Below are 25514 nucleotides of genomic sequence, written 5' to 3'. Positions count from 1 at the left end.
ACAGACTAATATAGTAAGTTCTACAAAATTATTGAATGCCTAGTTCCATTAACAATTCAAGATAAAATACATGCTTCAAAAAGTATATCTGGCCGGGCCGGTGGCTCAAGCCTGTAATCCCAGCACTTTGGGAGGCCGAGGCGGGCGGATCACAAGGTCAGGAGGTCGAGACCATCCTGGCTAACACAGTGAAACCCCGTCTCCACTTAAAAAATACAAAAAATTAGCCGGGCGAGATGGCGGCGCCTGTAGTCCCAGCTACTCCGGAGGCTTGAGGCAGGAGAATGGCGTGGACCCGGGAGGCGGAGCTTGCAGTGAGCTGAGATCCGGCCACTGCACTCCAGCCTGGGCGACAGAGCGAGACTCCGTCTCAAAAAAAAAAAAAAAAAAGAAAAAAGAAAAAAAGTATATCAAGGGACACTGTATTATGCGAAATTATTCTCTAGAAGTGAAAAAGAAATAAATTCTGTTTGACAAATATTGAAGTAATTTGTTGTTGTTAGACCTGCCTTGTAAGAAATGTTAAAAGACAGTCTGAGAGAAGAAAAATGATATAGGTCAGATACTCATATCTATGGTAAGAAAGTGTTGGGAAAGGAACAAGTGAGGATAAAATAAAATTCTCTTATTTTTCTTATTGTTAGTTGAATAATTTGTCCAAAATAATAATAGTAACTAGTTTTATTTTAATTCATCCAACAACAGTAGAATATACATTCTTTTCAACCTCACATGGAGGATTCATTCACCAAGGCAGACCACATTCTGGGCCATAAAACATGTCTTACCAAATTCAAAAGAACAGAAGCCATGCAACGTCTTCTCTCAAACTACAATAGAATTAAACTAGATATCAATAACAGGAAAATAGCTGGAAAATTCCAAAATACGTAGGAGATTTATAAACAACACACTTCTAAGTAACACATAGGTCAATAAAAATTTAAAGATATTTTGAAATAATAAAAATAAAATAAAATTTAGCAAAATTTGTAGGATATAGTAAAAGCAGTGCTTAAAAGGAAATTCATAGCACGGAATACATATACTAGAAAAGAGCAAAGATCTAAAATGAATCATCTAAGATGCCATTTCTAGAACTTGAAAAAGAAGAGCAAATTTAATCCAAAGTAAATAGGAGAAAAGTAATAAATATATTAAGTTAGTTTTCAAGAAAATTGTAATTCTTAATTATAATTGCCAATATTTTTGAGGGGGGACATATTTTATCATTATCTCATTCCAGAAGACTCCATAAAGATCTATAGTCTCTCTAAAAAATAAATACTTTACTCAGATTATATGTAGGTTCTTCTATAATATAAAGCATCTAACCATCAACCTGTAGTTCAGATCTTTAGTGAAGAGTGGGGAGGTCTTTCCATATACTCTCTGTGGTTACTTTTAACATGCAATAATAAATCTTACTCCAAAATATATCCTTTCTTTATTTGTTAGAACATTCAGAGTTAATTTTTTCCCAACTTTTATTTTAGAATCAGGGAGTACATGTGCAGGTTTGTTACAAAAGTATATTGCATAATGCTGCAGTTTGGAGTACGAATGAATTTGTCACCCAAGAAGTAAGCATAGTACCCAACAAGTAGTTTTTTTTTTCAATTCTTACCTGTCGTCCTCTCTCCCAATTCTTGTATTCCTTTCCAATACCAAATCTTATCCAAGGTGTCTGAAAACATATTTTTCAGTTCCTCTTAACTGATTTTTGTTTTATATGTATTCAATATTTTAAACTCTTCTCAACTGGTTTCTTTTTAGTTGATGTGATATGAACACTAATTTAGTCTTATAAGCAGTCTTCCCCATACACTATACTAATTTATATTCTTTTTCTCTATTAATATTCACCTCTGCCAACAATATGTACTTGCCAGTATATAAACAAACTTAATATTTTACAAATTACAAAATAGAACATAGTAATACCTGGTTATTGCTATTAAAAGGAAAGATTAACATGATTAATAAATTACAGAAATAATTTTTATTAGAAAATTAGTATTCTATATTCAGAATATAATGTATGTGTCAGTTATTCATATTATTCAGTTACATACTCTGTCAGATTTTCCAATCATTTTGGAAAAGTGGAGATTTTTCATATTTTAACTACCACATGAAGCATTTCAGTTTTGTTTCTCATTATTTATTTATATTGCACATCTGAAAACTAGAATAACTCAAATGAGCAGGCCCCAAAGCATTTCCCCTGAATCATATCATTGCAGCTATGGGCCCATAGGATTCTACTGTCTACCAAGGGAAGCTAAAAACCACTGCAATTGATATATCCTCTTCTACCAAGTTAAAAGCCCCTTACCACTTGTTGCAAATTTATAATATGCACATAGAGGAGGAATCAAGTCACTTTTGTTCATTTTAGACTTTGATAATTTTATAACTATTTTGTGAAATGTATATACACATCTGTAAATTATCAAGTTCAAATAATAATATAACGTTCAAAGGCAAATTAAGTATAGCAACACATTACAGAAAGTATCAAGGCTCCAACTACAGTTTCAAAGAAATTCTGCAGTTAAAAATAAATCAGTACCATTATCAGTAAACCTTTCCTTAGTTTGTATCAACTAAAGTACTAATTTTAAAATTATCGGGGGGGGGGGGCGGAGCAAGATGGCCGAATAGGAACAGCTCCAGTCTCCAACTCCCAGCGCGAGCGACACAGAAGACCGGTGATTTCTGCATTTTCAACTGAGGTACTGGGGTCATCTCACTAGGGAGTGCCGGACAATCGGTGCTGGTCAGCTGCTGCAGCCTGACCAGCGAGAGCTGAAGCAGGGCGAGGCATCGCCTCACCTGGAAGCGCAAGGGGGAAGGGGATCCGTTTTCCTAGCCAGGGGAACTGAGACACACAACACCTGGAAAATCGGGTAACTCCCACCCCAATACTGCGCTGTAAGCATACAGGCACACCAGAATATATCCCACACCTGGCCGGGAGGGTCCCACGCCCACGAAGCCTCCCTCACTGCTAACACAGCAGTCTGCCGCGATCTATCCGCAAGGCAGCAGCAAGGCTGGGGGAGGGGCGCCCGCCATTGCTGAGGCTTAAGTAGGTAAACAAAGCCGCTGGGAAGCTTGAACTGGGTGGAGCTCACAGCAGCTCAAGGAAGCCTGCCTGTCTCTGTAGTCTCCACCTCTGGGGACAGCGCACAGCTGAAGACCAACAGGGGAAGTAGCAGGAGCCGGTGCAGACGCGAACGACTCTGTCTGACAGCTTTGGGGAGAGCCGTGGATCTCCCAACGCGGAGGCTGAGATCTGAGAACGGACAGACTGCCCGCTCAGGTGTGTCCCTGACCACTGAGTAGCCTAGCTGGGAGAAATCCCCCACTAGGGGCAGTCTGACACCCCACACCTCACAGGGTGGAGTACACCCCTGAGAGGAAACTTCCAAAGGAAGAATCAGACAGGTACACTCGCTGTTCAGCAATATTCTATCTTCGGCAACCTCTGCTGCTGATACCCAGGCAAACAGGGTCTGGAGTGGACCTCAAGCAATCTCCAACAGACCAACAGACAGTCCTTCTGACTGTCAGAAGGAAAACTATCAAACAGGAAGGACACCTATACCAAAACCGCATCAGTACGTCACCACCATCAAAGACCAGAGACAGATAAAACCACAAAGATGGGGAAGAAGCAGGGCAGAAAAGCTGGAAATTCAAAAAATAAGAGCGCATCTCCCCCTGCAAAGGAGCGCAGCCCATCGCCAGCAACGGATCAAAGCTGGTCAGAGAATGACTTGGACGAGAGGAGAGAAGAAGGCTTCAGTCCATCAAACTTATCAGAGCTAAAGGAGGAATTACGTACCCAGCGCAAAGAAACTAAAAATCTTGAAAAAAGAGTGGAAGAATTGACAGCTAGACTCATTAATGCAGAGAAGATCATAAACGAAATGACAGAGATGAAAACCATGACACGAGAAATACGTGACAAATGCACAAGCTTCAGTAACCGACTCGATCAACTGGAAGAAAGAGTATCAGCGATTGAAGATCAAATGAATGAAATGAAGCGAGAAGAGAAACCAAAAGAAAAAAGAAGAAAAAGAAATGAGCAAAGCCTGCAAGAAGTATGGGATTACGTAAAAAGACCAAATCTACGCCTGATTGGGGTGCCTGAAAGTGAGGGGGAAAATGGAACCAAGTTGGAAAACACTCTTCAGGAAATCATCCAGGAGAACTTCCCCAACCTAGTAGGGCAGGCCAACATTCAAATTCAGGAAATACAGAGAACGCCACAAAGATACTCCTCCAGAAGAGCAACTCCAAGACACATAATTGCCAGATTCACCAAAGTTGAAATGAAGGAAAAAATCTTAAGGGCAGCCAGAGAGAAAGGTCGGGTTACCCACAAAGGGAAGCCCATCAGACTAACAGCAGATCTCTCGGCAGAAACTCTACAAGCCAGAAGAGAGTGGGGGCCAATATTCAATGTTCTTAAAGAAAAGAATTTTCAACCCAGAATTTCATATCCAGCCAAACTAAGTTTCATAAGTGAAGGAGAAATAAAATCCTTTACAGATAAGCAAATGCTTAGAGATTTTGTCACCACCAGGCCTGCCTTACAAGAGACCCTGAAGGAAGCCCTAAACATGGAAAGGAACAACCGGTACCAGCCATCGCAAAAACATGCCAAAATGTAAAGACCATCGAGGCTAGGAAGAAACTGCATCAACTAACGAGCAAAATAACCAGTTAATATCTAATGGCAGGATCAAGTTCACACATAACAATATTAACCTTAAATGTTAATGGACTAAATGCTCCAATTAAAAGACACAGACTGGCAAACTGGATAAAGAGTCAAGACCCATCAGTCTGCTGTATTCAGGAGACCCATCTCACATGCAGAGACATACATAGGCTCAAAATAAAGGGATGGAGGAAGATCTACCAAGCAAATGGAGAACACAAAAAAGCAGGGGTTGCAATCCTTGTCTCTGATAAAACAGACTTTAAACCATCAAAGATCAAAAGAGACAAAGAAGGCCATTACATAATGGTAAAGGGATCAATTCAACAGGAAGAGCTAACTCTCCTAAATATATATGCACCCAATACAGGAGCACCCAGATTCATAAAGCAAGTGCTTAGGGACTTACAAAGAGACTTAGACTCCCATACAATAATAATGGGAGACTTCAACACTCCGCTGTCAACATTAGACAGATCAACGAGACAGAAAGTTAACAAGGATATCCAGGAATTGAACTCATCTCTGCAGCAAGCGGACCTAATAGACATCTATAGAACTCTCCACCCCAAATCAACAGAATATACATTCTTCTCAGCACCACATCGCACTTATTCCAAAATTGACCACATAATTGGAAGTAAAGCACTCCTCAGCAAATGTAAAAGAACAGAAATTATAACAAACTGTCTCTCAGACCACAGTGCAATCAAACTAGAACTCAGGACTAAGAAACTCAATCAAAACCGCTCAACTACATGGAAACTGAACAACCTGCTCCTGAATGACTACTGGGTACATAACGAAATGAAAGCGGAAATAAAGATGTTCTTTGAAACCAATGAGAACAAAGATACAACATACCAGAATCTCTGGGACACATTTAAAGCAGTGTGTAGAGGGAAATTTATAGCACTAAATGCCCACAAGAGAAAGCAGGAAAGATCTAAAATTGACACTCTAACATCACAATTAAAAGAACTGGAGAGGCAAGAGCAAACACATTCAAAAGCTAGCAGAAGGCAAGAAATAACTAAGATCAGAGCCGAACTGAAGGAGATAGAGACACAAAAAACCCTCCAAAAAATCAATGAATCCAGGAGTTGGTTTTTTGAAAAGATCAACAAAATTGACAGACCGCTAGCAAGGCTAATAAAGAAGAAAAGAGAGAGGAATCAAATAGATGCAATAAAAAATGATAAAGGGGATATCACCACTGACCCCACAGAAATACAAACTACCATCAGAGAATACTATAAACGCCTCTACGCAAATCAACTAGAAAATCTAGAAGAAATGGATAATTTCCTGGACACTTACACTCTCCCAAGGCTAAACCAGGAAGAAGTTGAATCCCTGAATAGACCAATAGCAGGCTCTGAAATTGAGGCAACAATTAATAGCCTACCCACCAAAAAAGTCCAGGACCAGATGGATTCACAGCTGAATTCTACCAGAGGTACAAGGAGGAGCTGGTACCATTCCTTCTGAAACTATTCCAATCAATAGAAAAAGAGGGAATCCTCCCTAACTCATTTTATGAGGCCAACATCATCCTGATACCAAAGCCTGGCAGAGACACAACAAAAAAAGAGAATTTTAGACCAATATCCCTGATGAACATTGATGCAAAAATTCTCAATAAAATACTGGCAAACCGGATTCAGCAGCACATCAAAAAGCTTATCCACCATGATCAAGTGGGCTTCATCCCTGGGATGCAAGGCTGGTTCAACATTCGCAAATCAATAAACGTAATCCAGCATATAAACAGAACCAAAGACAAGAACCACATGATTGTCTCAATAGATGCAGAAAAGGCTTTTGAAAAAATTCAACAGCCCTTCATGCTAAAAACGCTCAATAAATTCGGTATTGATGGAACGTACCTCAAAATAATAAGAGCTATTTATGACAAACCCACAGCTAATATCATACTGAATGGGCAAAAACTGGAAAAATTCCCTTTGAAAACTGGCACAAGACAGGGATGCCCTCGCTCACCACTCCTATTCAACATAGTGTTGGAAGTTCTGGCTAGGGCAATCAGGCAAGAGAAAGAAATCAAGGGTATCCAGTTAGGAAAAGAAGAAGTCAAATTGTCCCTGTTTGCAGATGACATGATTGTATATTTAGAAAACCCCATCGTCTCAGCCCAAAATCTCCTTAAGCTGATAAGCAACTTCAGCAAAGTCTCAGGATACAAAATTAATGTGCAAAAATCACAAGCATTCTTATACACCAGTAACAGACAAGCAGAGAGCCAAATCAGGAATGAACTTCCATTCACAATTGCTTTAAAGAGAATAAAATACCTAGGAATCCAGCTTACAAGGGATGTAAAGGACCTCTTCAAGGAGAACTACAAACCACTGCTCAGTGAAATGAAAGAGGACACAAACAAATGGAAGAACATACCATGCTCATGGATAGGAAGAATCAATATCGTGAAAATGGCCATACTCCCCAAGGTTATTTATAGATTCAATGCCATCCCCATCAAGCTACCAATGAGTTTCTTCACAGAATTGGAAAAAACTGCTTTAAAGTTCATATGGAACCAAAAAAGAGCCCGCATTGCCAAGACAATCCTAAGTCAAAAGGACAAAGCTGGAGGCGTCACGCTACCTGACTTCAAACTATACTACAAGGCTACAGTAACCAAAACAGCATGGTACTGGTACCAAAACAGAGCTATAGACCAATGGAACAGAACAGAGTCCTCAGAAATAATACCGCACATCTACAGCCATCTGATCTTTGACAAACCTGAGAGAAACAAGAAATGGGGAAAGGATTCCCTATTTAATAAATGGTGCTGGGAAAATTGGCTAGCCATAAGTAGAAAGCTGAAACTGGATCCTTTCCTTACCCCTTATACGAAGATTAATTCAAGATGGATTAGAGACTTAAATGTTAGACCTAATACCATAAAAACCCTAGAAGAAAATCTAGGTAGTACCATTCAGGACATAGGCATGGGCAAGGACTTCATGTCTAAAACACCAAAAGCAACGGCAGCAAAAGCCAAAATTGACAAATGGGATCTAATTAAACTAAAGAGCTTTTGCACAGCAAAAGAAACTACCATCAGAGTGAACAGGCAACCTACAGAATGGGAGAAAATTTTTGCAACCTACTCATCTGACAAAGGGCTAATATCCAGAATCTACAAAGAACTCAAACAAATATACGAGAAAAAAACAAACAACCCCATCAAAAAGTGGGGAAAGGATATGAACAGACATTTCTCAAAAGAAGATATTCATACAGCCAACAGACACATGAAAAAATGCTCATCGTCACTCGCCATCAGAGAAATGCAAATCAAAACCACAATGAGATACCATCTCACACCAGTTAGAATGGCAATCATTAAGAAGTCAGGAAACAACAGGTGTTGGAGAGGATGTGGAGAAATAGGAACACTTTTACACTGTTGGTGGGATTGTAAACTAGTTCAACCATTATGGAAAACAGTATGGCAATTCCTCAAGGATCTAGAACTAGATGTACCATATGACCCAGCCATCCCACTACTGGGTATATACCCAAAGGATTATAAATTATTCTACTACAAAGACACATGCACACGTATGTTTATTGCGGCACTATTCACAATAGCAAAGACTTGGAATCAACCCAAATGTCCATCTGTGACAGACTGGATTAAGAAAATGTGGCACATATACACCATGGAATACTATGCAGCCATAAAAAAGGATGAGTTTGCGTCCTTTGTAGGGACATGGATGCAGCTGGAAACCATCATTCTTAGCAAACTATCACAAGAAGAGAAAACCAAACACCGCATGTTCTCACTCATAGGTGGGAACTGAACAATGAGATCACTTGGACTCGGGAAGGGGAACATCACGCACTGGGGCCTATCATGGGGAGGGGGGAGGGGGGAGGAGGGAGGGATTGCATTGGGGAGTTATACATGATATAAATGATGAATTGATGGGTGCTGACGAGTTGATGGGTGCAGCACACCAACATGGCATAAGTATACATATGTAACAAACCTGCACGTTATGCACATGTACCCTAGAACTTAAAGTATAATTAAAAAAAATAAATAAATAAATAAAAAAATAAAATAAAATAAAATAAAATAAAATAAAATAAAAAAAAAAGAAAAAAAAATTATCATACATTTTAATCACACTATATAAACCATTTCTATAAAATAAAATGCCCATCAGTTATACCTCATCTTTACTCCCAACTTTGATGGCAAACACATTAAGTGTAACTATACAAGGTTATAACTCATGAATATATTTAAATTAAATATTAAGAAGTAAAAAATATTTATTTTGTATATTTATTTCTTTTCCAAATGTGATACATAATAAATATTGAAAAGAAAATTTTCAAAGCCTTTGCTGAGTGTACCTTTAGACTTAAAATTTATTCGCTGAACCTTTTAGGTACTAGGAAGACAGATCATCATTATTTTAAGTAATATATTAAAATATTAGATTTGATGGTCTACATGAAAGTAATTTATTTTATAAGCATGAACTATAATATTAAATGGAAATCTGAATACTGGACTCCAGAATTATCACAACAGCTGTTAAGATATCTGCATATAAAATCAAATCATAAAAAAAGAATGAAAAGTTTCAGTTTTTAGAAAATCTAATTGTAAGGATTCCAATCGGTAATATTTTATACATATTGTGATTACAAACTTTATTTTTAGTTTAGAATGTCTGCAACATATTAAGCTCATCTCTATTAATAAAATAAAGAAATTATATTTTTTAAATACTCTTTATTTTGATAACAGATTTGTTAAGTAATGACTATTTTAATAAAGAATTACCATAGGCCAGTGCAGTGACTCATGCCTGTATAATCCCAGAACTTTGAGAGGGCAAGGCAAGAGAATGCATGAGTCCAGGAGTGAGCTATGATCTGCCACTGCACTCCAGCCTGGGTGAAAGGTTGTCTCTAAAAATAAAAATCCTGTCTCTAAAAATATAAAAGAATTGCCATGATTTTATATCACAGAAAAAATATATTTTAAAAATTAAGAAGGGGAGAGTCTAGTAGAACAGTCAGAGCAGTACATGTGTCCTGGAAAATGAACATAGAATACAGTGCATGTTTAAGTTAATATAAATAACCTTGATAGCACAAAACATATTTTCATGGCATATTCTATATGTTTTCAAATGACGTGAAAAGTCATTCAGAACAAGGAATCAGGATTCATTTGTAATTATAACTTTTTTATTTAAATGTATTGGCTTTTTAAATTTCAGAAGGTTATATACTTCTGTTCAGAAAAAAAGCTTTTGTGAGACATCATTTTTCAGTTTGTATTTTTATTCCAATTTGGAAACTGCAAAAGCATAAACCTAAAAAACTAAAAGGTAGTGAGCCAGAAGATGGATATTAAACAGTCAAAATTAATAAAAGCATTCACAGAAAATAATCTGCACAAAAATCACAACCTCTTAATAAGGAAATTAGTACAACAAATATTTCTTCTAGCCCAAAACACTACTTGGTTAGTTTTCAAGAACAGATTTTGGATCTCCTAAAATTAAGCCATTAATACCTTACTCTTAAGTGTCATAAATATTGTATTACATTAATTAAAATTTAATTCTTGACTCTACTAATTTATATTCTTCAAGTACTTGCCCTCTCCCTGTCCCTTTCCCCTCCCCGAAACCTCATGCTGGTATTTGGACAAAGTAGATTATGATTACACTACTGGGGAACTCCATTTGGAAAAAAAAAAAAATTCCACAAAATACTAAGGGAGGAAGTATAATAAAAGTTCAAGGGTGGGACAATGTTTCCTTGAACTACGGAAAGTTGAGGGATATGAGGGTTCCTCCAACAGGGCATAGTGAGAAAAAAAATATTTAAGAAATAACTTGAGAACAGGCTAGCTGAGTAAATAAATTCAAATAAAACAAACTGCAAAAAGAGAAGTTTTGCTTTTGTTGCATGTCAGGAAGGGTAGCAGGAGGAAACAGTGGTTAAACAGAGCCATGAAGAACAAGGACTGGAAACAAGTACAGTCCTAGGTTGGCCTGACCACAGCATGCACTATGAGCTCCACAGTACATAATCCAGGACCCTATTCATTTGGCTTCAACTTCCTCCTATAAAGAAGGGGGGAAAATTAAAACATGCTTCTCTATAATTTCCACACAACAGTCATAGTTATGTCTATAGAAATAAAAAAACAATGTAACTGGCATTAACTGTAAATGGGTTAGAAGGCATTCTAATGGGGGGGATGAAAATGTTCTAAACCTGTACCTCAATAAAGTTGTTTAAAAAAATCTATCTCATTCTTCCTTATGGCAGCTCTTCCAAGAAATAAAAAGCCCAAATGCCTCCACAGAATATAATTTTTCAATTTATTATAGTCTAGTATGTTCAATGTCTTTTTAAAAATGTGGAATCTAAAACTGAATAGATTATTTCCTATGTGTTCGATTTGTGCAGAATTAATGGGCTTACAGCTTGGCTGGATTGATATACTTTACTTTGGTAAAATAATATTCTGATAAATAGAAAATATTCTGATAAATGGAAAAACTCTGTGGCAAATACTCTAGTAAAATAATACTCTAGTAGCTTAAGATGTTAAACAATCATATCGCACTGTTTTATTATATTGAATATGAACTTAAATAAAATCTCTAGATTTTTTTGGCCCCCAACAATTAACTGCCATGGAAATTTACTCCTACTCATATATACAGTGTTTTTTAGTTTTTTTACTTAAAAATTAATATTAACGAAAATTTGAGAAAAGAAAGAAAAGAGAACAGAACCCATAGCTGATAATATGGTATATTTATTTCCAGCAAATTTTGATTGCACGATATAGTCATATTGAGAAAATATAATTTCCCATTTCTATGGCCATCTTTCCCAGATCCAAGAAATACTCTATTTAATATTCTGTATGACACCATCCCAGATCCAAGAAATACTCTATTTAATATTCTGTATGATAGAATCTAACACATCACTCCGTTTGTCTCCTCACAACTGTTACCACTGGATGATTTTATTTGGTTACTTCTTGTTTATTTCACCTTATTAGAATATACAGACCCCAGACATATAGGCTCTGCTGACCTTCATTCCCTTGGGACCTCACCTAGTTCCACAGTTAAAATTAATTCTATCTTCTTGCTGACAATTCTTAAAATTGTATCTCTAGCCCAGACCTCTTTCCTGAATTCTAGACTCATATATAATGCATACAGACACATACACACACAAACTTCTCTTACGTATTCACTGCACACACATATGTCTGTTTATTCCACATGTCCAAAATCAAATTCTGGACTCTATTACCCCAACAATCTTCCTCAGTCAGAAACTTACCCATCTTAATTGATGGCCATCCCAAGGCAGTCATTTTGATTCCTCTTTTTCTCTTACAGTCCACACCCATTAATTCTATCAGCACATTTTATTGTTTTTGTCTTAAAAATACATCCAGAATCTGACCAACTTCTCACCATCCCCACTGCTACCATCCTGGTCAAGACTTCACCAACTCTCACCTGCAATATTGGAGTAGCCTCCAAGCAAGTCTCCCTGCTTCTATCATTGCCTCATCCCCCATTATAATCTATTCTCGTATCTCTGAGTGATCTCTTTAAACACAAGGCACATCATTTCAAAACCCTGCAATGGCTTTGTTTCCCTTAAGAGTAAAACCCAAAATTCTTTCTATGGCCCTTTGTTCCCTCTCTGACCTTCTCTTGCTACCTTCTCTTTTGGTTACTCTCACTCAAGTCTCTGTATTTGCTAAATGTTCTTCAGTAAGATACCGTTTTTTAATTAATGAAAATGTTTAAATGATAAAACTATGAAAGAGTAATCTAATCTGCCATTTTATCCAAATGCTTCCACTATTAGAACACGATTGTATAACAAGTCTGAGAAGAAAAACTAAGTAAATTTATGGTGCCCTGAATGCCTATGTACCTAATGAAGGCCTTGATACAGACAAATCTTCTCAAAAAATCAAACGGTATGATGAAATAGCACAATTTCTGGGTTTGGGATTGAAATATATTTCTTAAATCTTTTATTACTAATTGTGATAGCTTGACTAAGTCACTATTCCCTGATTCAGTTTTCTTCTGTGTAAAGATGAAGTGATCTGTAAAACTAATAAACGTGGTGTTCTACAACAGGAACACCTCTACATGGCTACCCAAAATACACCTAAAAAGACTGACTTATTTCTAAGAATGCTATTGAACATTCTAGATTAATCTGCATATACAAAAGAATGACAGAAAATAAACCAAAATATCAAAAATATTTGGAGCCTGGTTGCGGATTGAATTTTATACAATTTCCAAAGGTGGCTCACTCTCTAGGAACCACAAACTTAAGGTTCCTAAAAAGAACAGATTTTAAATATTCAGACTGTGTACGTTATCACGACCCAGGGTTGGGGGCAGATGGCTCCAGATGACCTGGGGTGGCGGGGGGAAAGGACAGATGGGGGAGATCTTCTATCAGTATCTCCTGGGGAACTGCTCCAGGCTGAAACACATCACCAGTTAGGAGGAATCGCCTTTGATGTGAAAGTTGGGAAACTAGACTGTAGTTTCGCCTTATCCTTAGCGGGTCGGTTCTAACAATTTTGTAACCCAACCTGAACCACTCACCGGGTCAACTGGGCCGCAAGCCCTTATGAGTTGGAGACAAGTGGCCCAGACCCAACACAGTCAGACAAATCGCTGGATGGCCATCTGCTCCTGAGACCGTTGCTAGAGAAACCAGAAGAGATCCAGGTTCACCACATCATGGTTTTCCGGGAGGGAGCGAACTAAGGCGCTCCGGGGCGTGATTACGTGAGGGACGCACGGAGGGGGCGGGCCAGAAATAACCGGACTGCGGCGCACCCCAGGGCGCATGCGTGCTGTGCGGCGCGGTCTCAGGGAAGGTGGGGCTATGGCAGCTGCTAGGGACCCTCCGGAAGTATCGCTGCGAGAAGCCACCCAGCGAAAATTGCGGAGGTTTTCCGAACTGAGAGGTACCAGAGAAGGCATACGAGTTCTCCTGGGCAATGCAGAGGGAGGGTGCTTTTGCGTGCCAGGAGGTTTGTTGGACTGTCACTTCCCGTCTGCCTCTCATCTGCAGGCCTGTGACGCCCCCCAGGAGTAGCTAGCTAATAATCCTTTTGAGTTTTTTTATTCTTTTCATTGTCCCTGCTTGACATGCTTGTTGCTTATTCTTAGTAGTATAGATATTAAAATGAGGGCGGAGGAAGAAGAAGAAAGAAAATCTGGTGAAGTTATGCATTGATTAGCTCATTAATAAAAGTTACTTTAAATAAGTCTAAAAGATATGAAGCACAGTATTTTGACCTTTGTGAGTAGATCCCAGCCCCCTAATGTAAACTTCACTGTTTACATTACATTCATCTACTTCTGTAATGTAAACGTTTGTTGAGGAAGTAAGAGAGCATGGAGGAATTATGGATTAAAAAAAGGAAGAAATTTGTTATCAAAAAATTGGCTATGCCACTTAATCCCCGTACAACTGGCTAATAAAAGTGGTTACTGATGCAGTGACTGCTTAAAAAATACTGGGACTAATACTTGGATAACAGTAAAATGTTCAGTACTATTAGATTCTAGCTGACGGGTTCTGTTTGTTAACTAATTAAAACGATAAATCATTTTGTTTATCAATAAAGAGATTCCAACTGTCTACTAAAAGTGCAGACTGTCTTTTAAAGATGTCATCAGAAAGTTGAGACTTTCTGTTATCCAGAATTTTATGTTCTAACAGCCTATGTAAGTTTGCATGGTTTATCTTAAAGTAATAGAAAATAAAGTACCCACATTTATAAACAGCGGCATTGATGGAATGGATCTTTGGGTTGTGTCTTTTTTTTTTTTTTTTTTTTTTTTTTTTTTTTTTTTTTTTTTTTTTTTTGAGACCGAGTCTCGCTCTGTCCCCCAGGCTGGAGTGCAGTGGCTCTATCTCGGTTCACTGCAAGCTCCACCTCCCGAGTTCACGCCATTCTCCTGCCTCAGCCTCCCAAGTAGCTGGGACTACAGGCGCCCACCACCAAGCCCGGCTAATTTTTTGTATTTTTAGTAGAGACGGGGTGTCACCGTGTTAGCCAGGATGGTCTCCATTGCCTGACCTCGTGATCTGCCAGTCTCATCCTCCCAAAGTGCTGCGATTTCAGGCGTGAGCCACCGCGCCCGGCCTGGGTTGTGTCTGTCTCAGTCACCTAACACTAAGTGTCCCTGATACGTAAGAATTGATTTGCAACGCTGGAGATTTGTTTGTCTCCTCTTCTTATTGAAGAATTGAGGCGATAGTCTTTGGCAAGTTAAAAGTCGCTCTCTTAATCAAGAAACATTATATCGTTCAGCATTTATAATTAAATTGGATTGTAGACCATAAAAAGAGGGAGTGATCTAAAAGAGAGAAAAAAAGGAACTTGTGAACAGTCCTCATTGTAACTATTTTGAATCATACTAATGCACCACTGATTATTCCCTAACTCTCAAAAGCCAAAGATACATTTTGGAAGATGGTAATAGATGTTACCTTCTTTTTCTTCTTCCTAAGTAGGCAAACCTATGGCAACTAGAAAATTCTGATAATTTTTATTGTCATTTGCTTGCCTTTTCCAAATAGGCAAACTGGTAACACCTGGAGAATTCTGGGACATAGTTGCAATAACAGCGGCTGATGAAAAACAGGAACTTGCTTACAACCAACAGCTGTCAGAAAAGCTGAAAAGAAAGGAGTTACCCCTTGGAGTTCAGTATCACGTTTTTGTAGATCCTGCTGAAGCCAAAATTGGTATGCGCTTTATGGTCAGATTTGTAATATAGGTCCTAAGCGGAATAATCATTGAAGAAAAGCTTTTCTGTGACTTACAGTGTATAAACTGCATATCTCTACCCACAGCTTTATAAACTTTAAAATTTGAACATAAATTCACTTTTTTTAGAAAGATAAAAGGAATAGCAACTGTTCTTACCCATTATGACTTACCTTGAAAAACTTCCAGAATGTTACTTAAAAGATAATTTTATTAGTTTTTATGAAATTTACACTACTCAGATAGGAATACTTCTTTGGACCTTATCAGTAGAGCTTTTAAGGTCCTCTCCACTCCAAAGTTCCTCCAGCAGTTTACATGAAGAAAGCAAAGTAGTGGGAAAAAATACTCTTGGCCTTTTGAGGACATAATGCAAAAGAACACTGTCACGTGGCTTAAATATCATAATACATATATTTGAAAGCCCTACTTTAGGTCAACTTTGCACTTTGACCTTCCATTGCAGATAGAAATAAATGCTGTTTTTCTGAAGGCTATTTTCTATGTGATACTTAAAGTTAAAGCCCCTTGATACCAGAGATAGGATATCTGTAAATGACATTAGCATTATTCTAATTAGCCAATGTTCTTTTAATCCTTACAACTATGAGGTCAGTACTCTTATTATTTCTTTTTTTTTTTTTTTTTTTTTTTGAAATGGGGTCTTGCTCTGTTGCCCAAACTGGAGTGCAGTGGCCCGATCTTGGCTCACTGCAAGCTCCGCCTCCTAGGTTCACACCATTCTCCTGCCTCAGCCTACCAAGTAGCTGGGACTACAGGCGCCTGCCACCACGACTGGCTAGTTTTTTTTGTTTGTTAGTTTGTTTTAGTAGAGACGACGGGGTTTCACCGTGTTAACCAGGATGGTCTCAATCCCCTAACCTCAACATCCGCCCGCCTCGGCCTCCCAAAGTGCTGGGATTACAGGCGTCATATTATTTCCGTAGATGAGAATCTGAGGTACTGAGAGTTAAATAACTGGCCCAAGATAACTAGTGTGGTAGTTATATTTAAGATTTTTTTTTGGAATTCAAGTTCTAAAAATCTTTTTTTCTAAAGGAACTCTTAACTTGTGTTGTTGATTGTGTTATTTGGGAGAATTTAAATGGGCTTTGTGATTTGTAACTCTGTATGAATGCTTATGTTTATCAGTCTTCTAATGTTACAGATTGTGTAATTTATTTCTTCTTTCTTATAATTACTATTTTGGGGAGAATATTACCTCATCATTTATTACTGAGGGTTGTTGTCTGGGTTTCATTGCTAATTTATTGATTGGTTGTTTGCTATGAGACATTTTTAATTTTGTTCTATTGCCAATACCTTTGGTGTCCATCTATTTAATTATTCCTGAAAGGCAAATCCTCAAGGTGATATAACACCTAAATTTACCATCATGACAAAGTTTTAGTAGGTTTCTATTAAATAAATTGTGCATTTTTAACTTTGTTTTTAAGGAAATGGAGGATCAACACTTTGTGCCCTTCAACGTTTGGAAAAGCTATATGGAGATAAATGGAATTCTTTTACCATCCTATTGATTCACTCTGGTAATGTTATACTTTACTAATTTACATTTTCTTTTTAGTCTTTCACCTTTAATACTTTAGAGACTTTTTTCTGTCTTGCAAACACTTTCCTTCTTTTTAAAAAAAATCTTTGAAGTTATTCTGCTTTGAAAACAAATATTTCATGATTTTCATGATTTTTTTTAGGTTGTAAGTAGTATAGTGGTTTTCACAAATGTTACTCGTAAAATTGTAGATCACATATATCGTCAACCTTTTATAAATATTGTTTTCTTTTGGGTATGTATATAGAAAATTATTTTCCTAAGACAACTCATTCAAATATGAATAGTTCCCAGGAATGCTTTAGTGGGGATTTTTCTTTTAAATTTAATTTACATTTTAAGTTCCAGGGTACATGTGCAGGTTTGTTGCATAGGTAAACGTGTGCCATGGTTGTTTGCTGCACCTATCAACCCATCACCTAGGTATTAAGCCAGTATGCATTAGCTATTTTACCTAATGCTCTTTCTTCCTTAATGGGGATTCTTGCTTTGAGGGAAGGCTGGTTTAACACTGTCATTACTAGACTTTTGCCAGTACTTTTTATCTTGCATTTTTGTGTGATTATTGGTAGCCAGAGGCCACAATGCTTAAAAATAAAAGGAAAATGTGACAATATACGGAGTGAACAAGTAAATATGTAAGAGAGAAATCACACACATAAAATAAGACATTTTAGGCCGGGCGCGGTGGCTCAAGCCTGTAATCCCAGCACTTTGGGAGGCCGAGACGGGTGGATCACGAGGTCAGGAGATCGAGACCATCCTGGCTAACACGGTGAAACCCCGTCTCTACTAAAAAATACAAAAAATTAGCCGGGCGAGATGGCGGGCTTCTGTAGTCCCAGCTACTCGGGAGGCTGAGGCAGGAGAATGGTGTAAACCCGGGAGGCGGAGCTTGCAGTGAGCCGAGATCGCGCCACTGAACTCCAGCCTGGGCGACAGAGCGAGACTCCGTCTCAAAAAAAAAAAAAAAAAAAAGACATTTTAAACACAGAAAAGTAGGAAGGATATAGCCTCATAATAAAGAAACCTTTCAAATTGAATACATTTAGTTGTGCGAAAATTTTGGTTACATGAAAACCTTTGTTGTTTTTCTCTGTATGTTAAGGGATTAATGAAAACCGTCATGAACCGACACCAGTCCAGGGACAGGTATTTTAGAGTTGTCTGTCTACATGGCTTCCAAAGCACTTTCTCATTCTTATGATTTACATACAAAACAATGATTCTTTGTAAAGATGATGTCAAAGTAAAGCATCCAAGTTCTGGTTTGAAGACTAAAAATGTGTAAAAAAAATCTAATTTACAATTTTATTTAATAAAATAATTATTATCAGTTTAGTAAAAATTAAATTAGATACCAGGAAATGCATAGTTAGATTTTTTTTTTTTATTTTTGCTTTTGGAAATAGATAATTCTTAGTACTAAACTTTACTATTGACTGGTCTTTGAAAAAAGAAAAAATAGAGAGTTATTAGCTCCCTTTTGTGGAACAATATACTGTGTGCTGCCAAGTGCTTTACATGTATTGTTGATCTTCAGTAATAAACTAACCTTAGCTTACTATAACATTTTTACTTTATAAACGTCTTAATTTTTTTAACTTTTTGACTCTATTGTAATAACACTCAACCTACAAACACTGTACAGCCGTACAAAAATATTTTCTTTATATCATTAGGGTTTATTCCGTTGTTTTTATTTTTACCTTTTAAACTTTTTGGTTAGAAATGATGACACAAAAACAGTGTAGGCTTAGGCCTACAGTGGGTCAGGATCATCAGTATCACTGTCTTCTACCTCTGTAGTCCTACTAGAGTTCAGGAGCTGTCATCTCCTATAACAATGCTGCTTTCTGAAATACCTGCTGAAGGAGCTGCCAGAGGCCATTGTATGCTTAACTTTTTTTTGTATATATCATATGAATTTATTCTAAAATAACAATGAAAAGTATAGTATAGTAAACATAAAAACCAGTAAAATAGTCATTTATTACCAAGTATTGTATTCTATACATAATTGTATGTTCTATAGTTTAGTAAACTGGCAGCACAGTAGGTTTGTTTATACCAGCATCACCACAAACATTTGAGTGGTGCATTATGCTAGGACTTTACAATAGCTCCAACATCACTAGGTGACAGGAATTTTTCAGCTCCATTATGATCTTATGGGACAACCTATATATATGCTGTCCATCTTTGAGCGAAATGTTATGAAGAAGCAAATGACTGTATTTTAGCATTAGTATATTAATTTTCTATAATTTTATTTTCTGTGAAGTAGATTCTTAATTAGAAGTCTAAACCTGGTTGAAATTTGTTGTTTAAAATGTAGATATAATCTGGGTGCAGTGACTCATGCCTGTAATCCCAGCACTTTGGGAGGCCGAGGCGGGTGGATCACCTGAGGTCAGGAGTTTGAGACCAGCCTGGCCAACATGGTGAAACTTCGTCTCTACTAAAAATACAAAAATTAGCCAGGCATGGTGGCAGGCGCCCGTAATCCCAGCTACTCGGGAGGCTGAGACAGGAGAATCACTTGAACCTGTGACACAGAGGTTGCGGTGAGCCAAGATCGCGCCACTGCTCTCCAGCCTGGGTGACAGAGTAAGACTTCATCTCAGAAAAAAAGAAAAAAAATGTAGATACAACATCATGTTTTGGGCCATGGTCCTTCTTGTTTGTTATACATGTAATTCAAAACATTTCACAGATTCTACGGTATCTTAAATTTTTTCCTGACCTATAGTTTTTAAAATTGTGTTATATCAAATGGCAACAAGAGAATTTCTCTTTGAATTTGTAATCTAGATTTCATTATTCTTTCCTGATTTACAGTAACACATGGTATATATTAAATATCTTTAAATATATTTTGATTTGTAACTTACAGGTTATTAAACCCTAGGTTTTGAAAATTTTATAAACAATACTACATTTTTAAATGTTATTTTGTTTTAATTTTATAGGTGGCTACAGTCAACGACTTCCAAATGCAAGTGCTCTGGGAAAAATTTTCACTGCTTTACCTCTTGGTAACCCCATTTACCAGATGCTAGAATTAAAACTAGCCATGTACATTGATTTCCCCTTACATATGAATCCTGGAATTTTGGTTACCTGTGCAGATGATATTGAACTTTATAGTATTGGAGAATTTGAGTTTATTAGGTTTGACAAACCTGGCTTTACCGCTTTAGCTCATCCTTCTAGTTTGACGATAGGTACCACACATGGAGTATTTGTCTTAGATCCTTTTGATGATTTAAAACATAGAGACCTTGAATATAGATCTTGCCATCGTTTCCTTCATAAGCCCAGCATAGAAAATATGTATCAATTTAATGCTGTGTGTAGACCTGGAATTTTTTGTCAACAGGACTTTGCTGGGGGTGACATTGCCGATCTTAAAGTAGACTCTGACTATGTCTACACAGATAGCCTATTTTATATGGATCATAAATCAGCAAAAATGTTACTTGCTTTTTATGAAAAAATAGGCACACTGAGCTGTGAAATAGATGCCTATGGTGACTTTCTGCAGGCTTTAGGACCTGGAGCAACTGTGGAGTACACCAGAAACACATCAAATGTCGTTAAAGAAGGGTCAGAGTTGGTAGAAATGAGACAGAGAATATTTCATCTTCTTAAAGGAACATCACTAAATGTTATTGTTCTTAATAACTCCAAATTTTATCACATTGGAACAACCGAAGAATATTTGTTTTACTTTACCTCAGATAACAGTTTAAAGTCAGAGCTCGGCTTACAGTCCATAACTTTTAGTATCTTTCCAGATATACCAGAATGCTCTTGCAAAACATCCTGTATCATTCAAAGCATACTGGATTCAAGATGTTCTATAGCACCTGGCTCAGTTGTGGAGTATTCTAGATTGGGGCCTGATGTTTCAGTTGGGGAAAACTGCATTATTAGTGGTTCTTATATCCCAACAAAAGCTGCCCTCCCTGCACATTCTTTTGTGTGTTCCTTAAGTTTAAAGATGAATAGATGCTTAAAGTATTCAACTATGGCATTTGGAGTGCAGGACAACTTGAAAAAGAGTGTGAAAACATTGTCAGATATAAAGTTACTTCAATTCTTTGGAGTCTGTTTCCTGTCATGCTTAGAGGTTTGGAATCTTAAAGTTACAGAGGAACTGTTCTCTGGTAACAAGACGTGTCTGAGTTTGTGGACTGCACGCATTTTCCCAGTTTGTTCTTCTTTGAGTGATTCAGTTACAACATCCCTAAAGATGTTAAATGCTGTTAAGAACAAGTCAGCATTCAGCCTGAATAGCTATAAGTTGTTGTCCATTGAAGAAATGCTTATCTACAAAGATGTAGAAGATATGATAACTTACAGGGAACAAATTTTTCTAGAAATCAGTTTAAAAAGCGATTTGATTTAGAGACATTTTAAATATTGTACACTTTGCCTTTTTGAGTAACATTCCAGAGATAGGTATTTTCTGTAGGCTGTTTGTTTCACTGAACTCAATGAAAATTGTATTAATGTAATTCCTGTAGCATAATAATAATAGCACAAAAGTACATATAAATCATTTTTGAAGAAAAATATTTCAAGACTAAGTTGAGAAAACAGATATTTTTTGGATGTATATCAGTATTTTAGTTTTTAATAATGATTGATTTGTAGAGCATTGTTTTTTCACATAATTAGTTTTAAAGATAATTTTCTAAGCATATCTTTAGAATTTTTCCATCTTTTTTGAGGCTTTTGATCCAGTAAAGTTCTAAGTATTCACTGGCACTTCTCTCCTCAACTGTAATTCTATTTTGAATAATAAAACTGGCATACTGTAGGAAGTTCAGAGTAGTGTAGGAATACTGTAGAAATACTTTTTCAGAAACAAATCCATAGCCGACACATTCACTCAGTGCCCAATATATTGTGATTATTTTAGTTGATAAATAACTAGATACAAAGACCTCTGAAATTGATGATAACATTCATATCTCATTAATTTTATCAAAATGAAACTAAAAGTACATATGTATTATACACTTGAACATGTGTTTGTGTATATTTAAATTTTTCCTTTATGTTCCATTCCATAGGAAAACACACACATATGCACACAAAACTCAGTTATCTGTGGGGAAAATGGTAGTAATAATTGAAATTCATCAATAATCATATAATTTCACTATAGACTTTACTTGTATTATCTCCTGTCAGTCCTTCTGACAAAACTGAAATTACCAAATGAACTGAATTTACTTTTCATCTTATTTTTTGTCCACACACTGGTGATGCTGAGAAACAATAATTGGTCCAAATGCAGACATCAAGAAGCAGGCAGGAGAATAGAAAAACTTAGATCTAATACACAGATGATAAAGTTTCAAGAAAATAAAAATTGGCTGGAATCTCAAGTTATGTATTTCTATGTTGGTATAAGCATATAAGTGAAAAGTCTTCATACTAAAGTGTAATAGAGAAAAGATTTGTCAGTGTGTGTGTGTTTTTTTTTAATGAAATAACTAGTCTGTGCTACTTTATGTCAATGTAAAAATTGGTAAACTAGAAGTAACTTGTGCACAACCCTCAGTTACGATACTTGTGTGTGCGTTTTTTTTTTCCCAAAGGTTTTCCCAAGGATAAGATACAAATACATGGTAGCTATTGTTTAAAAATGATTGATTTACTTGCAGATTTTTCAGAGGATGTTATGTGTTTGTCATTCACTAAATGTTCAGAATTGTAGTTTTACCAAATCTGAAGTGCTATCAATTATAAGAATCACCATTATTTTATGTTCCATTAAGAAAAACACAATAAAACATGACACAATGCTTTGTTACTTGAAATTTTCATATTTGTTGGAGATCTCTTTTAGTTGTTTTTAAATACAGATTTTTATTTAACCCTCTTGCATATACATATCAAATAACAAAAAAGTGAAATATTGAATGAATGTACATATAAAATAACAAAAAAGTAAAATACTGAGATATCATCAAGAAATTTCTACAGCTTCACATTCAAACTCTTCAGCACTTTCAGAGCTATTGATATGCATACGTCCACCTAGTACGTTCTGTGCTTTCAGAGTTATTGGTAAGGCTGTATTTCCTGAGTGCTCTTACCGCACTTATGTCTGGATTTTTTTTTTTTACCTAACTGCAGACCCACACTCCTGCAAGTTTTGATACCCTTCTGTTTGACAAAACTCAGTTTCACTTTTGCTTCAGTTTAATCACAGGTCCTTAGAAGATCAGACCTGTGATTGATTTGTCACAAATTGATATCATATTAACATGTTAATATGAAAATTATTGTTTAGTAAACCAGAAGTGACCATCTGAAGCCCTCAAATATGGTATTTGTGTGTTTATTTTTTTCTTTTTCAAGATTCTTTTTAAAGAAAATATATGATAGCTGTTGTTTAACATTTATTTACTTGCAGAGTGTTCAGAGGATGTTATATGTTTATTAAGTGCTCAATACTGTATTTTACCTAACCTGAATTTTAAGCATAATCCTGCACAATGCATGGATTCTAGTTGCTTTGAAATGGTTCTTTTCAAAGGACTTATCAAGATCTCTTGCTCTGAGATATATTGCTTGGTGTACAGTAGCACACACATACCACCAATAGTGTACCTAATTCAACTGAAAGAACACTCATATACACAGATATGACCAAGTTCACATGTGAGCAAGTAACAACTCTATGACTATTGCTGCCTGACTAATAGCTATTATACTATCATTTGTAAGGCACATTCTGTTTTCTGTGATGTCAAAATGTGGAGAAAAAAGATGAATTAGGAAATGATTCTAACGTAAATGTGTGTTTTAATAAAAGGATCTAGGCAAAACAAAACAAAACAAAACAAAAAGTAAGTCACTCCTAAATTTAATCCCTGAATGTAGTGTACATGATGAGAGAGAAGTATATTTTTGATAAGAAGTGACTAAATTTTGTAACAATCTTAATTTTTCAGGCTTTTCATTTAGTCTCCCAATAAAGATTCGTTTTTTTTTCTGAATTTTAACAGCAATAGAAAAATAAGACCTACATGTATAAGTTTGAAATTAAAAATTTTGTCTCCTTTTATAATTTTTACTTTTATAAAATCATGGCACTTACATCATATACTCAAGTGCGTCAAATCCTGCTATTGTTTGTAACTATAATCCATACACTTATTGATGGTTTAATAACTGTCAACAAGGGCATGAGAAAAATTCAACATTTGGTAATAATCTTTTACCTTAGGCATTTATTCTCTAAGCAAAGCAGAAATAAAAGATATGTATCACTGTGTACTGATTGAAATAAAGCTTTAAAAATCCAAGTGATACTCTGAAATTGTCAAAAGTTTGATGGCATGAATCCAGGATTAATTCCCGCAACCCCGGATGATCTAGTCATCTTCCGTAGCTACGCAGTACTCCTAATGTTAAGATTACCAAATTCAGCAATAAAGCCAAAATCAAAACCGCCTGTTGTCACATATAGCTGTTAAGTAAACCGCACAAAATCAGAGTTGCTGTTTACATACATCATGATGCCTTCTGGACTTGAGCACCTTGGAGGCTCAGGATTAAGGCACCTCAGTCTAGCCTAGCAGAATTACAATGGAGAGAAGTGAAAACTCTTTAGTAGCTCAAAACCAGCTAAAGGATTTCAGATGCTCTTTTCCTTGTTCATCTAAATCAAGTCTTCATCTGTGTCAAGAACTAAATTGTTAAAGACCTTTTTAATTTGCTTAGTGCAAGAAAAATAATAGCAACCATATATCTAGTTAACTTGAGTCTTCTGTGCCTCTAAATTTTGTTTAGACAAAGCCTATTTCTATTGAGGTTGAGGAACACAATTCTAATAGTAAAATTATTAACATTCCTTGCATTTAACTTTGTCATATTTTCCTTCCTCCAATATTAGTGTGCCAAATTCTGTAACATAATCACATTCTTCATGCTCCCATTTATCTGTATATACAGAAACTTCTGCTTAGGTTTTTTTTTTATACATAATGAAAGTCTAGTCATACCAGTTTGGTTGAAGAATACTAGTTCTATCCCTCGAAGAGCTGTCTACGTGAGCCATAACAAACCGAACTTGCCATGTCATTCAAACTTGCCAATTTGGCTGTAGTTTAGTAGATGACAACTTTGGGTCAGGTTAATATTTGGGGAAATAGAATAATAAAAGCTGCTGATTTTCCTACTGTGTTGATACTTGGAGGATTGGAGGTGTAGAGGGAAGATGCCTGTAAATGAGTGACTATTATCAACTACCTGCATATCAGCTTGATTGTTGACACTTATGTCTGAAGATGTTCATCCCAAGAGTATTA

General features: G+C 36.4%; 2 protein-coding genes across 4 annotated transcripts in view; one reads left to right on the top strand and one right to left on the bottom strand.

Moving 5' to 3' along the window:
* LRRIQ3 (leucine rich repeats and IQ motif containing 3) overlaps positions 1 to 13611 on the bottom strand; it is a 187195-nt gene extending 173584 nt beyond the window's left edge. For both annotated transcript variants that reach the window (XM_030913592.1, XM_010381108.2), the window contains exon 1: positions 13423 to 13611. The gene's annotated coding sequence lies outside the window, so the exon portion shown is untranslated. The remainder of the gene's footprint in view (positions 1 to 13422) is intronic.
* A 36-nt stretch (positions 13612 to 13647) lies between these two features.
* FPGT (fucose-1-phosphate guanylyltransferase) lies at positions 13648 to 23015 on the top strand. Of its 2 annotated transcripts, XM_010381107.2 has the most exons (4): positions 13648 to 13790; positions 15416 to 15583; positions 17063 to 17155; positions 20151 to 23015. In XM_010381107.2, exons 1-4 carry the CDS (start codon positions 13670 to 13672, stop codon positions 21590 to 21592), a joined length of 1824 nt encoding a protein of 607 aa, XP_010379409.1. In that variant the 5' UTR covers positions 13648 to 13669; the 3' UTR covers positions 21593 to 23015. The 2 variants fall into 2 exon arrangements, with proteins under 2 accessions (XP_010379409.1, XP_030768637.1); XM_030912777.1 differs by lacking the exon at positions 15416 to 15583 and having other exon boundaries at positions 13689 to 13790; positions 20151 to 22841.
* The last annotated feature ends 2499 nt before the right edge of the window (positions 23016 to 25514 follow it).

Source organism: Rhinopithecus roxellana, chromosome 12, assembly GCF_007565055.1.
Source record: "Rhinopithecus roxellana isolate Shanxi Qingling chromosome 12, ASM756505v1, whole genome shotgun sequence".
Lineage (NCBI taxonomy): Eukaryota > Metazoa > Chordata > Mammalia > Primates > Cercopithecidae > Rhinopithecus > Rhinopithecus roxellana.
This window is presented reverse-complemented; position numbering and strand designations above follow the sequence as displayed.